The sequence below is a fragment of the Micromys minutus genome, assembly GCF_963924665.1.
Source record: "Micromys minutus genome assembly, chromosome: 27".
In the NCBI taxonomy this organism is placed as follows: Eukaryota; Metazoa; Chordata; class Mammalia; order Rodentia; family Muridae; genus Micromys; species Micromys minutus.
The window spans coordinates 39,266,523-39,280,767 of record NC_137962.1 but is presented as its reverse complement, the minus strand read 5'-3'; the positions used below and the strand labels follow the sequence as shown (position 1 = coordinate 39,280,767).

At 49.6% G+C, this 14,245-nt stretch overlaps 1 protein-coding gene across 1 annotated transcript; it reads right to left on the bottom strand.

The window, feature by feature from the left end:
- Window positions 1–2,336: 2,336 nt before the first annotated feature.
- Window positions 2,337–12,311, bottom strand: ANKRD54 (ankyrin repeat domain 54). Its single transcript, XM_080939423.1, has 8 exons — window positions 11,931–12,311; window positions 10,170–10,217; window positions 6,990–7,088; window positions 4,949–5,020; window positions 4,471–4,518; window positions 4,270–4,394; window positions 3,593–3,700; window positions 2,337–3,221 (listed from the first exon to the last, which is right to left on the bottom strand). The coding sequence occupies exons 1-8, from the start codon at window positions 12,253–12,255 to the stop codon at window positions 3,147–3,149; spliced, it is 900 nt and encodes a 299-aa protein (XP_080795549.1). The 5' UTR covers window positions 12,256–12,311; the 3' UTR covers window positions 2,337–3,146.
- Window positions 12,312–14,245: the final 1,934 nt, after the last annotated feature.

Here is a 14,245-nt window from a genome sequence, read left to right as displayed (position 1 = left end):
CTCTGGGTGGCTGTGGAGCTGGGGCAGGCAGGCAGGCATGGCCTCAGCCACTGGGCCAACTCAGAAAAGCAGTGTGGCACAGGGGAAAAGGGTGGGTTCAAACCTTGTGAACCCCAGCTGCCATACTGAAGCTGGGAGCCCTCTAGGTAGAACTGGGGGGGTATTGGAGCTGGGCCCCCACTCCATGGCGCTATCCTATGGTCCTGGCCTAGCACCTCCCTGGCCAAATTCACTTTCCGTTATAGCCTACCCCTCACTTCTTGGCGGTATCCTTCCCAAAGATCAGCTGGACTACCTAGGCTCCTGACCCCATGACCCTTGTCTTAGTGCCAGGTGCTTGTATTACCCACTATACACACTGTACTGTGAGCCCTCTGCTTCTGAGAACACTGACCAGTCAGACTGGCGTTCACTCAATGTTCCCATCCTAGCAAGCACATCCCAGGAGCACCCTAAATACAGGATTTTTGGAAGTCAGCCAGGTGGAGAGAATGCTAGGCTAGAGTCTGACAAGCAACTCCCCTTCTAAGCCTCAGTTTCCAGAGTCTGCAGAATAGGATAGTATACATAGAAATGGATTTTACCAGACTCTAAGGCTATCCAGAACACATGCTGGCACACAGTAGGCATTCAACACATACCACTACCCTGTGGGGAAACGGACTGTGAAGAGGCTCTGGTTTCTGGGCATGGCAGAAATAATGAGGCTAAGATGGATCTAGCTGCCTGGGTCGGGGACTCTGGCAAACCTGTTTGTTCAGGTGTAGGTGGCAGCAGGAGCGGCCCACCTCAAACCTGTGAGCATGAGTGGTCTGAGTAAGTGCTCAGTAACGACAGTTCATGTTAGGAAGGAGTCAAGCCCAGGTGAAGCCAAGAGCTTCCCTTCTGGCCCTGCCCACTGCACTGTCTCCCCGTCAGGGCCTTTCAGGCAGCTGGCTTCAGAAGCAAGCCCAGAGGACTACTTCGGCTGTGTTCCTTTCTGCCCCCTGCCCAGTCCAGTGCCCAGGGTCCAGTTGTGTTTTCTGACTCACTCAAGTGTCTGAGACAAGTCTATTTGGCTGGCTCTTCAGACTGATTCAGGGTTATAGGAAAATATTCTGGCTGGAAATGAGACAAGGAAGATTGCCTGGCCGCCTGACCAGTGTTGATGATTAACCTAGAAGCAACTTCCTGCGTCAAGCCCTCCCTTCACGGTCTGCATGGCCACTGAGGGAGTTAGCAACAGAGGCTGTGCTAGGGCCAGCTTCAGGAATTGGTCTCCAGGTCTTAGAAATTCTGGGTTACCTTGGAACAATTCTGAAGTCCCAGCACACCCCACTCTTTATATTCAAAGCAGCAGCCTGGGGCAAGGTGTCCTTGGCATGCCCAGAGGACCCTGGCAGCTCCTTATGACTCTGCTTCTAGGGCACCGAAGCTGGAATTTCCAATTTCTCTTAATGTGCACTTTTCTTCAGGGTAACCATGCAGATGTTCTGATGTTCATGTCCCTTCCCTGACATGCTGGTAACCAGGCCTCAATCCTTCCAGGTCTAGGGTGAGGAGCTCAGTGATGGAGCCCTGCCTCTATTCTGCCTTGGTCTCCAGCCTGCCCCAGTGAAGCCCCAAGAGGAGAGCAAGATCAAGTGAGCCCCTGGGCCCTAAGAAGTGAGGGTCACCTGGATCACACTTGATCACTCAGGCAGAGGGTCTGCATCATACACCCAGCCCCTTGCTGTTCTTGTAACTCAACAGGGAAAGCAACACCCTTTCCCAGTCTTGAGGCTGAAGCACTTTGCCCTCCCAATCCTACCAATATAAGAAGTTTGGGGTTTTCCTCCCCACAGGGAGTTGGGAGTAGAAATTCCATCCAGTTCTTTTGGCAGGGTCTGGGGAGTGGCTAAGGTTCAGTTCAATATCAAGCTGGGACAGGCTCTCTTCTGCCAGTAGCCAGGGCTTCAGCTTAGAGAGAAAGTGGGGCAATGCCAGGCCCGACACAGACTGGGAGTCTAGAAGCCACTGGCCAAATCTCTGTCAGGAGAGGGCACCTCCTAGGTGAGGATTTGTGCCGCCCCCTGACCCCACATACATACTCCCCAGGTATTCCTCACTTGGGAATGGGTAGGCCAGACAGGTTCAGCAGACCTGAGACTTCGGCAATGAATCTGGGTGCTGCTACTTTCTCAGTTTTTGTTGCTACTAAAGGAAGCCACCACAAACAAACAAAACCAAAAAACAACACCCAGCTTAAAAAACCGATTTTTTTTCACAATTTTGTAGACCAGAAACAAAAAGATGTCCGGCTGGGCTCTAGTGCAGTTGTCAGCAGAGCCGGTCCCTGCTGGAGGTTCTGAGGGATCCACTGGCTGTCCTCTGTCAGCTCCCGACTTCTTGACGTCTCATGTCAGCAGTCATCTGCCTCCTCTCCCAGGGCTCCCAGGGTTAAACCCAGCCCACCTAGGCGATCCTGGATCCTCTCTTCACTAAAGATCTCTAAATATAAATCTGTACAGCCTCTTGTCACAATACTTAAGGCCTAGGATCTTGGGATAAGGACCTGGGCCCATGACCCACTATTGACCACTGAGAACTGGGCTGTAAAACGGACCCCCATTTGTAGTGTTTCAGTGACTGGGAGGGAAGGAGCTGCAGACCTTTCTTTGGGCTAAACAGGGTCCTTCCTAATCTTATGAAGGCCTAAGCCTGAGGAATGTCCCTCTTCTGCTCAGAGACACCTCACAGTGCAGTGTTTCCTTGGAAGTCAGGAGCAGGGTAAACTTTAGTGCTGGTATCAGGGCAGTGCAAGCTTAGAGCGCATTGCAGCCTGGGTGGCCTCAGCGTGCCTACCCAAAGCCAGATGATGGTAACAAAAGTCCATGGCTGGGAAGAAACAGAGAAGGCTCTGAGGTGTGCTGAGGGCACAGGGAGGCCACAGGAGGAGTGGTGTCTGTTAGGACAGCACGTGGGCCGGGAATGTGGCTACAGAGGCTGGCATTACGCAGCAGGAGCAGGGGCTGTGGTCCTGACCCAGAGAGATGATGCAGACTGTCAGTTCTGCCCTAGGCATCTCAGGGAAAGGGCAAAGTGGAACTCCAGATGCCCCTGGGCTTTCCCTGGAGTGAGCTCGGAGGGCAGGAGGGCAGCAGCGAAGCAAGGAGCAACCTCCCTTGCTACCTCTTCTCCATACTCTGCATCTGCAGACTGAGGGAGGTGAAGCTGGCCAAGAGGTCCGTCACCTCATCCACCTGCAGGGAGACATCCAGGAACATGGGCACTGCCTCTCCCGGGCATACCAATGCTTCCCCCTCATGGTGTTTCAATGAGCAGGATGGGGGTTGGAGACTTCTGTGTTGTGCTCAGCAGAGTCCTTGGCCAGTGAAGGGCCCCCGACACCAACCTTTCTCCCTGACGATGGGTTCATCCTGGATATCACGTGGTCTGGCATGAGCATACACCAGCCACTTCAGCTTCAAGGCCATAGATAGAGGCTGTGAGGGCCATGGTGGTGGCAACAGCCTGGGTCCTGCCTTTTTCTTTTTTGATACATGGGTCTGGCTGCACTGGAGAAGGGCTGGACTGGCTGAGGCTCTTGCCTTCTCCTGTGGCTATAGCTCACCTGTTCTTTGGTACTTGTCATCTGGAGGCGGGTACAAAGGTCATCTAGCCGTTCTCGCTGTTCATGTCGTCCTAGGCGCTCTAGGTACTCCCGTAGCATGTGGATGATCTGGAAGGAGATGGGGAGCTGCAGGCTAGGAGGCAGGCACAGGCAAGTTGCCACCACTAGTCTAAGTGTTGGGAGTTGGTTCTAATGCTTTGTCTTATTTTGGCTCCCAAAACCATGCTTCCAGACCTGAGGGTCCTGGCCCCCAGCTGCCTTTGATTGATAATAAAGAACTGCCGTACAGCCAATGGTTGGTCAGGGAGACAGGGCTGGACTTTTAGACTACGTGGGAAAGGGACCCAGAGAGAGGAAAGAAGGGCGAGAATCTCTCTGACCTGGAGGAAGAAGGATCAGATTTAAGAGCTGCAGAAGAAAATTCATCTGGCAACATAGGTGGAAAGGAAAAACAGCCCTATAGGGCTTGCTGCCCAGAAGGTTAACAGGGCAGCAAAGATAAAACATAGATTTAGAAGGTGTTAGGCAGGGAGGATTAGAAATGCCCAGCCATTGAGCTAATCAAGGCATATTAAAATTAGTTGGCATGAGTGTTTGTGTGTGTGTGTGTGTGTGTGTGTGTGTTTCATTCACAGATGCAGAGTCAGAAGCAGGCTGTCTGGAAAGGAATCACTTACCTGCTTCACCTCTAGCCGGACAGCCTCCAGGCACTGGGAATGACCCTCCTGTAGGATGTTCAGTTTTGACTTGGCCAGGTGTAGGGGCGTGCGGCCAGCTCTGTCTAGGGCATCTACACGGGCCCCTGTGGGAACAGGCAGAGGAGGCATGCTGGGGATGAGCTGGAGAAAAGGGTGGGAGACAGGGAAGGGGCCACATACCTCCTCGAAGCAGGGTGGTGATGACAGGAACATGGTTGGTGCAGGCCGCTGTGAAGGAAAGTGACGTAAGAACCACAACTGTGGGGGTCAAAGAAGAAAAGCTCAGTCTCTTCCTGTGGCTGTGCCATGTCACCTCCTGAGACAATGTCACCAGGACAGTATGCCCTATTGAGTAGGACTCAGATCAAGTCCAGTTTTATCCCTGTGCAGCTGGGGAAACTGAGGCATGGAGCTGGGACTCCCGGTAATTGTTGGGGTGAGACAACAGCAAGGCTGGGACAGCCAAAGGGTTCGCAACCCACTTCCTAGCAGAGCTGTCTGCAGCCAGCCTACCGGGAATGAATGGTCCGTGGGACAGAGCTGTGGGGAGTGCACACTTGTGGTGCAGGCCCTGCCAGGATGCTAGATGTGCTAACCCTGCCCAAACCCAAGCTTTACACGTTACAAGTCTAGCTTGGGGTGGCTTTTGAGAACTTACCCAGGTGTAATGGCGTGTTGCCCAGACCATCTTGTTGGTTGGGGTCAGCCCCGTGGTCCAGGAGCAGCTGCACTGAAGACAGAAAAACCCACAATGCACTGTTAGAGGTTCCACCAGCTAAACCTCGCCTGAAGCCAGCAGAAGTCTGCTTGGACTGTGAAGTGGAAACTTCTGGTTTCTCTGTCCTGACACCAGTGTCACACTAGCCATACATGCCCTTGGATTACCCAACTCCTCAGAGACAGACTTCATCTTATCACTTCCAACTACAGGGACACCTGTAACGAATACCAGGCTGAAGACCTCCATGTCCCCTTTTATTTGGGGCTCAAAGTAGTCGTGTTGACAATCAGTATCTGTAGGAACATACTTGGTCTAATAACTCTGTAGCTGTTCCTAAATTTGAGGGTGTGATCAGGGGGCTCAGTGGTAACTGGGACATCAGAGGTGAGCCAACAGTCTCATTGCTGACTGTGCCTTCCGTCTTCAAAGAAACCAGCGATCTCCACTTCAGTGGAGTGCAGAATCCAGTTCTTGATGCATCAAATAAATTATCTGATCTATAGGGTGCAGGACCTCAAAGGTCAGGAACCAAGGACTCTAGGAGGGTCTCTTGGCCTCTAGGTCCATTCTGAGAAGTCTCCTGAAGGTATTTCCTATTCCCCCTGCAGGAGCTGCCACGAGAGCTAGGCAACAGATGTTACTGCACTCCACGAACAATACCTCATGGCACCAGGGCTTGCCAGTCACCAGCCAGAGTCACCTTGGCTAAGGACACTGTACAGGGAAGCCAGGCTAAGTCTCAAAAAAGAACAAAAGCTAATTTCAGAGGGACCGGTCAGATAAAATGTAAACAGTAACACTGTCTCATGTTTCTAGAAGGAAATAGAAGGCTATCTTTGTGGGGTAGGCAAATATTTGTAAAGAGTCACACACAGAAAAACCCACTAACCATAGGAGAGAGCAGCAGGGAGCCGTAGCTGAACCTGTTTGCTCAGGACTGTGATTCTAGTTCTTCAGGGGTCTGGTGCTAGAGGGTTTCAAGTTCTAGGCCCACCAGGGTTGTAGCATGAGCTCAAGGCCAGCCTGGACAACTTACTAAGACCCTTTCTTAAAAAGTAAAGCTGGGTGGTGGTGGTGGCCCAGAACTATAATACCGGCACTCAGGAGGCAGAGGCAGGAGGATCTTTCATTTCAAGGCCATTCTGGTCTACAGAGTGAGCTTCAGGACAGCCAGGTACACAGAGAAATTCTCAAAAAGCCAAAAGAGGGCCAGTATGGTGGTTTGAATATGCTTGGCCCAGGGAGTAGCCCTGTGAGGAGGTGTAACTTTGTTGGAGGAAGTGAGTCACTGTGGGGATGGGCTCTGAGACTCTCCTAACTACCTATGAGACAGTCTTCTAGTTGCTTTCGGAACAGGATGCAGAACTCTTAGCTTCTCCAGTATCATGCCTGCCTGGATGCTGCCATGTTTCCTGCCATGATGATAACGGACTGAATCTCAGAGATCCTGTAAGCCAGCCCCAATTTAATGTCCTTGGTAACGGGGTCTTTTCACAGCAATGAAAACCCTAATGAGGAAAGCCAGGGAAGTAGCTTAGTGAGGGAGCACTTGCTAACATGACTGAAGCCCCTGGGTTCAATCTCCAGGACCACAAACGGAAGAAAAAGGAAAAAAAAAAAAGTTGACCCAGATGTGTGTACTCCTAGCATTCTGAAGGCAGAGACAGGGGGATTTGTTTATGGTCATTCTCAGCAACACAGCAAGTCTGAGGCTAGCCTGAATTACATGTGACCCCATTTCAAACACACACCACACACACACCCCTCATTTATTTAGCAAGGCCTTCTGTTTATTAAATGACCACTCACTAAGCCCACTGTGGTGGGACACATCTGTAATCCTAGCACTTGACTCCATTCACAAACCTTCCTTATTCCATACTCCTGGGTCCCCTGAGGCATACAGACGGCAACTCCCCGCCCTACTGCTTAGAAACTTACTGCCTCTCACCAGCTCCTGTTGCCTCCCAGGACTCACCAATCTGGTCGTTGCCATTGCAGGAAGCAAAATGGAGGGCTGTTCGGCCTTTGTCATCTGCTGCGCAGGGATCTGCACCATCTTCCAGCAGCTGCTGCACTGACAACCAAGATGGGGAAGGGAGGAGAAGGGTGACAGAGCAGGCGTGTTAGCGATGCTGCAGTCCCTAGGGATGAATGATGCTCAAGGGACCCTCCAGATGAGCCATCCACAGTTCACAGGAAAGTTGGTCCCTCCTGGATGCTGGCCCTCCAGAGACTTCTCTAGCCCTGTGAGGAACTCACTTATCGTATTGGTCATGGATTCTGTGTTTAAGCTGTTTCTAGGGATAAGACAGAATGTCAGGAGAGGCTCTCTATCTCCATGGTAGGACCTGAAGAGTCACAGTAATTCTGGCATAGGCTGTGGCCCCATCTCTTTGTCTCTGCTTGGAAACATATGCATTCCAGCCAGACACAGCTACCTAGTCTACCAGCTGGTACTTGAAGTAAAACAGGAGGAGGAAGAGGAGGAAAGAGGAGAAGCGGCAGCACTTTGAAAAGGAGAGAGCACAAGCCTCAGGGACATACAAAATCCCAGGCTAAGCTAAGGAAGGAAGCACTGCTCGGCCTACAGTGTGAGATGGTGGCAGGAGCCGGGCTGGGAACAGGCATGACGGCCTGGACTTGCAAAGCAGTCACCAGAAAATGGGCGCTGCTATGATGGGATAATGGATGTGGTACTCCATCCCTGACAACGCGGAGGCCCTGTAGAGGGGGAGACATTATGCACTAATGACCGTGTCAGCGCAAGTGAGGAAAATTGCTGCCATTCATTTTTGAGTCAGTGGCATTATAGGCTCTTTTCCCCAGGAGCCCGTCCAGGGTCTGAGCCCCTGCAGCCAGAGGAAGAACTGCTTCCTGTCTACACAGCTCTCCCGAGCTGAGTCAGCCCCTTCTTCTCTCTCCCACACCTCTCCCATGTTCATCCTGTTCCTGAACAGCAAGAGACGTGGTCCTCACTATACAGTGTACTCAGAGTTCTAGCCAGGCATCAGCTGCATGGTAACCCAGCGAGGTGTCACAGCCACTTCACAGACCAGGACACTTTGCCCAGCATTAGGTTCAGAGGGCACACTGACCCAGGAGACAAGACCCAAAGACACAAAGTATATCACTGCTGTGTTTTGTGTGGGTTTTGAATGGTTGTCACTTTATAGACTTTCTCCTCAGCTATGGTACAGGGTTAGCGCTTTAGTATGCGGCATAGTGTCCTGTAAGTACCTGCTCAGTTAGTGCTGATGACTGGCTGGCTGGGTGTGGTGGCACGCTTCTGTAACCATAGCACTCTAGAAGCAGGGGCAGGAAGAACCACAAGTTCAAGGCTAACCTGAACTCCACTAGCCTGAACCCCATTCTCTTGCCACATACTAAAGACAGTTTAAACATTTTTAAAAAGGGGCCTGGGTGCATAGGAAGGCTGTGGGTAAAGGTACTTGTCACCAAGACTGAAGAGCCGAGTTCAATTGCACATAGTAAAGGAGGAAATAAGTGCCTACAACTTGTCCTCTGACACCACAAGCACACCATGACACTTGCTCCCCAAATAAGAAACATTAAAAGTCTTTTTCTTTGTAGAATTTTGAAAATATCCTAAAACGTTAACTTTGATGGCAAACAGATCAAGCTGAGACCTCCCAGGTCCTGCACCCGTTGACAAATGCTGTGGCAAAGGGAAGGGAGCCATCAGGAGGCAGGTTCCTGGGGTAATCCCATGCCTGCTAGAAGTTGACTCCCTTAAACACTGGCCTGAATCAGTGCTGACAGCTTATGTGCTCATGGTGTGTACAAGTGCATGTGCCTATGGTGTGCAGGTAGAGGCCAGCGGGGGACACCAACATGGATCACTTGCCATCTTATTTTATAACACAAGGTCTTGCTCACTGAACCTGCAGCTTCCTGTTCCAGTTCGGATGCTGTCCATCAAACTCCTAGGATCCACCCGTCTCCAATCACCTAAGGCTGAGGTGACAGGGACATGGAGCCATAACTGACATTTTTTACATGGGTCCCAGGGTCTAGTGCCTTTTTAAAAAAAGATTTATTTCTTTTATGACCTTGACACACCAGAAGACGGCATCAGATCTCATTACAGATGGTTGTGAGCCACCATGTGGTTGCTGGGAATTGAACTCAGGACCTCTGGAAGAGCAGTCAGTGCTCTTAACCACTGAGACATTCCCCAGGGCAAACCTTTTATTTCTATCTCCCTCTCCTCCCCAGGCTGTTTTAGAGTTTGTTTAGTAGACCGAACAGGCCATAATTTGTGATCCATCTATCTCTGTCTCCTTGGGGCTGAGAACGAGGGCACAGTTCAGCACTCTGAGGGATGAGTGAAGGAAATAACCTGAGGACTAAAAGATCCGAAACCGGGAGCAAAAACAAAGCCCCTCCTTAGGCACTATTTCGGCTAACTAGTCTGTGATGGAAGTCTCTGGCAATACAGCAACCACAGTAAACATGGGAGGTGTTGTCAGTGGGTTACACCCTTATTATTATCAGTAGTAGTAGTAGTATTTGTTCTAGAAGTAGTCCTTGTACCTCTGCTGCTCCCCCTCAGTTACGGAAGACTTGGAAGCATAATAGAAAGGCAGTTTCAATGTTCTGAGGAGAGCCCCATCCATGTTTGTCAGGTGCCCTGTTAATAACAGGTCTAAAACAGCACTCGGGAGACTACCTTTGAGTTTGAAGGTAGCCTGGTCTATGGAGTGAATTCCAGGATATCCAGGGCTACATAAATAAAGCGTATCTTGGGAAAAGAAAAGAAAAGAAAACAAAACAAAACAGCCGCCTGTCAGTCAAGGTGGAATGTTCATTCCTGGGAGCCACACGTTCCAAAATGAGCACTCTCTCTTGCTGAGGGCTATGCTGAGTCCTAGGGGTGGGGGTGGAGGAACCCACCAGACAGACAGACATAGTTGCTAGGATCAGGAAGCACACAGTGGTAAGACCAGGATACCAGGAAAACTCCGAGGGAGCACCTTGCTTCCATTTTGCACTGTGACTTCAGAGCAAGGAGTAAATGCAGTAAGCCTACTCCACAGGGGTGAGGGCGAGCTGGCAGATGACCCAGAAGGCCCAGACATGGAGTACTTGCTTTTTCCTTCCCCATCAGCCCATAGGCCCACTTGGGCACACTCACCTGTTTCTATGTCATTGGCATTGGCTGAGTCCCTCAGGCGCTTCAGAGCTATAAACAGAGAAATGACAGTTAAAAAAAAAAAAAAAAAAAAAAAAAAACAGAACCAAACAGAAGGTACATGGGTTCCTAGCTTTTCCTCATTTTCCTCCTTTAGTCATGGCAGTGTTGAAGCAAAGGCGTCAGGATAAAACCCACTGGCAACAAGAAGAAACTGGACCAGGGCCACAGGTGACTTCTGGAGCCAGATCTAATTTCTGCCACTTGTGGTGGCTGGCGACCTTGAGCAAGCCAGTTACTTATCCTTGGCCTCAGCCTATTATCTGCAAAGCAAGGCTGAACTGTCCTGCCAGCTCTGAGCTGTTACAAAGAACACTGAGATTAATTTTTTTTTTTTTAAGACAGAAAGAATGAGGGTTGATTTGGCCCTCTGTGAGCTAATCATAGTCAACATCTTATTATCCAACTTCAAAGCAGGTCACTCCTGAATGACTTACCAAACTTGGTACTTCCTACACAGAAACTTTCCCCCTTTCAAAGGTAGCACCTCTCTTTCAGAGCTAACAGGAAGCAATACCTTAGTTGTTAGAGAATGGTCCAAAAAGTTGCAAATGGGTAACAACTGCATAGGTCCGTATGGCACTGTTTTTGTTTTGTTTGAAAGTCTCTTAATTTCTGTAACACCAGCATACCAGGTCAAATGCTGTTAGGTGTAAAAAGAGACCTTACAACTTTCCATTCTTGGGCTGGAGAGACGGCTCAGTGGTTAAGAGCACTGACTACTCTTCCAGAGGTCCTGAGTTCAAATCCTGGCTCAAATCCTAGCTCACAACCATCTGTAATGAGATCCAATACCCTCTTCTGGTGTGTCTGAAGACAGCTACACTTTACTTACATATAATAAATTAATAAATCTTTAAAAAAAAAAAAACCAAAAACAACCTTTCCATTCTTAATTCTCTGCACCCCATTTTCCTTTTCACCCAAACTGTAGAAAACAATATAACACATTTTTTCTAAGTATTTGGAACCAACATGACTAAATGGTAATCACTGGAATTGTCCTTCAGTAATATGCAAGACTTAAGGATGCTGGGATGGCTCCGTGGGAAAAGATGCTTGCTACAAAGCATGACCTCCTGACTGGAACTGCCAGGACTCCCCCTGTGGACCTGGAGCTTGCTACTTAGACCAGGCTGGCCTTGAACTCATAGGGATCTCCCTGCCTCTGCCTCCTGAGTGCTGGAATACACATGTGTACTACCATACCTGACTGTTTTTTTGTTTTTGTTTTTTTGCTTATAGTAAATTCTGTATAAGTCACTTCTCATGGTTCACAGTGTATCTCTTGAAAGGATACATTTTTAAAAATGTGTATCAAACAAGTGTTTGGTCCCTCTCAAAGGTTGAATATACATTCAGAACATTGCCTAACTTTTAATACCCTAGCAAGGCTGGTAGTGTACTCATTCTACAAACAGAAAACCATGGCCTCAAGTGACTATAGGTTGCCTAAGGGCCAAATGTGAAGCAGTCTGGTTCAGACTTGAGTATTCACACAAATTAGTACAACGTGGCCACTGGCTCTGGGCTCCCTTCTCTACTAATAAAAGTATTCTCCATTGTCCCACATTATTGTCTAATAACCACCCTCGGGAGTGTAAAGTTTTTATTCAGGGAACAAGTGGACGAAGCCACGGTCCTCCGCAGCTCCAACAACTGCGATCACTCACAAGCGACCCCAGGGTCCCTGACTAAGCTCACCGTGCACCTCCTTGCCCGTGGGTCCGAGCCGACGGTGGGGCCTGGCGGCACGCCTCAGCCGCCCGGCGGGAATCTTGCAACGCAGTTCGTCGCGAGGTTCGACGTCCTGCTGCCACAGGACCTGGAGGTAGCGCAGCGGGGACTGTGGCCTGCCCACCGTCCGGCCCGGGAGGCCTGCGCCGCTGCCCAGAGCAGCGCCGAGGTCCGCGAAAGAGAACAGGCCTCCGGCTTCCGCCAGAGGCTCCGGCGCCACCGCGCACTCGCCGTCCGAGCTCGAGCGGCCGGATCGCGACTCGTCGTTCGCGCCCCCGCCGGTGGCTGCCATGGCAACGGCTAAGCGCGGGCCTGGCAGCGCCAGCCTCGTTCCGAACCGACCAACGGACCCGCTTCCCTCCAGGAGAAGCCTCGCTGTCAGCGAACGGGTGGGCGGGGCCTGCAACCACGGCAACAGAGTGCGGGTAGGCCGGACCGCACCAGAGCGTCGGACCAATCAGAGCTCGCACTGCCTGCACAGCACAGCCAATCAGGTAAGGAAGACATACTACAAAGAGACATACTACATTGGTTTTCAGTAGTGTGACTGGCGGGCATAGGAACCAATCAGAAATTAGGGTTGTTTTTCCACTAAGCGGCGTTGCTACCGGAGCCAATAAAATAGCCGAGTTCAGGACACCCCTTTCTTCCTTTTTTCCCAGTGGTAGCTCCAGAAAAACGACTGGCAAATGCTTTAGCCAATCAAGGAAAAATGGTCTCCAGCCAATCAGGAAGGAAAGTGAAAAAACCCTAACTACTCTGGTGTAGGTGTGTTTTGACTCAATGAACTAAAAAAAAAAAAAAAAAAAAAAAAAATCAAACAAACTATGATTTGGCGGTATTATCGCGAGAATATCTTTCTCTCTCTTTTTTTTAATGGTGAAAAAAAAAAGGCGTATATTTAGAATTAGCCATCTGGACTCAGTTTAGAAGACCCCAATCATGTTGGCAACATCTAGAGCATCATAATCAGGAGCCAAGCGAACATAGTCTTTTCTCCATCAGGTCTTATCAGGGTATTGACTTTGGCCACATCAGTGTCATAGTTTCTTCACGGCCTGTTTGATCTGGTGCCTTGACCTCCACAGTGAACACAAGCGTGTTGTCCTCTATCTTTTTCATGGCTGACCCAGTGGTCTGTGGGAATTTGGTGATAGCACAGTGGTCCAGCTTGTTTCTCCTGGGTGCACTCTTTCGAGGATATTTTGGTTGCCTCTGGAGCCGCAGAGTCTTGGGCCGCCGAAAAGAGGGTGGTGTTCAGATCTTCTTTCTGTGGCTGTTGACGACTTTTCAGCACTGCTTTCTTAGCTTTCAAGGCCTTTGCTTTGGTTTCGGTTTGGGGGAGGGGGGATGCAGGAGCTTCTTCCTCCTTTGCTTTCGGCGCCATCTTGGCGAAAAGCGATAATATCTTTCTAAGATATTATCTAGATTTTGCGTCATTGGCTTCTCTTGCCCTCCTGGGGAATCATTGCTTCAACAAAAAATTTCATTCTATGTAATTATACAGGAGTAACCCTGTAGTAGGCAGATAAACGAAGAGCAATTCCTCAGCCTTGAAATCACTGGCCTGAACTTGACCCAAGGAGGGTGCAAGTACACACACACCACATACCACACACCACACCACACCACACCACACCACACCACACCACACACCACACACACACACACACACACACACACACACACACCAATAAATACCTGTAGCACTACCTTGTGCTAATTAAAGAACTTGGGTGCTGATTCTGTTCTACCTACCCCAAGATTGTGATTTGAGGGCAACTTCATAGAGTCGGTCTTTCTGACATCAAAGGATTGGTTTTTCCCGTGTAGCCCTGTCTGTACTGAAACTCATTGTGTAGACCAGGCTGTCCTTAAACTCAGAGGTCCGCCTACCTCTGCCTCCTGAGTGCTGGGATTTTTAGATAGATGGATAGATGGATGGATGGATGGATAGATATTTCTTTCCTTTTTTATTCTTTTTTTTCCTTTTGGTTTTCTGAAAGAGGGTTTCTAAATGCTTTTCTTTTTTTTTTTTTTAATCTTTATTTATTTATTTTATGTATGTGAGTACACTGTAGCTGGCTTCAGACACACCAGAAGAGGGCATCAGATCCCATTACAGATGGTTGTGAGCCACCATGTGGTTGCTGGGAATTGAACTCAGGACCTCTGGAAGAGCAGCCAGTGCTCTTAACCGCTGAGTCATCCCTCCAGCCCTCTAAGTGCTTTTCTAAAAAATATTTTTAATTGAAAATTATTTCATACAATAGATTTTGATC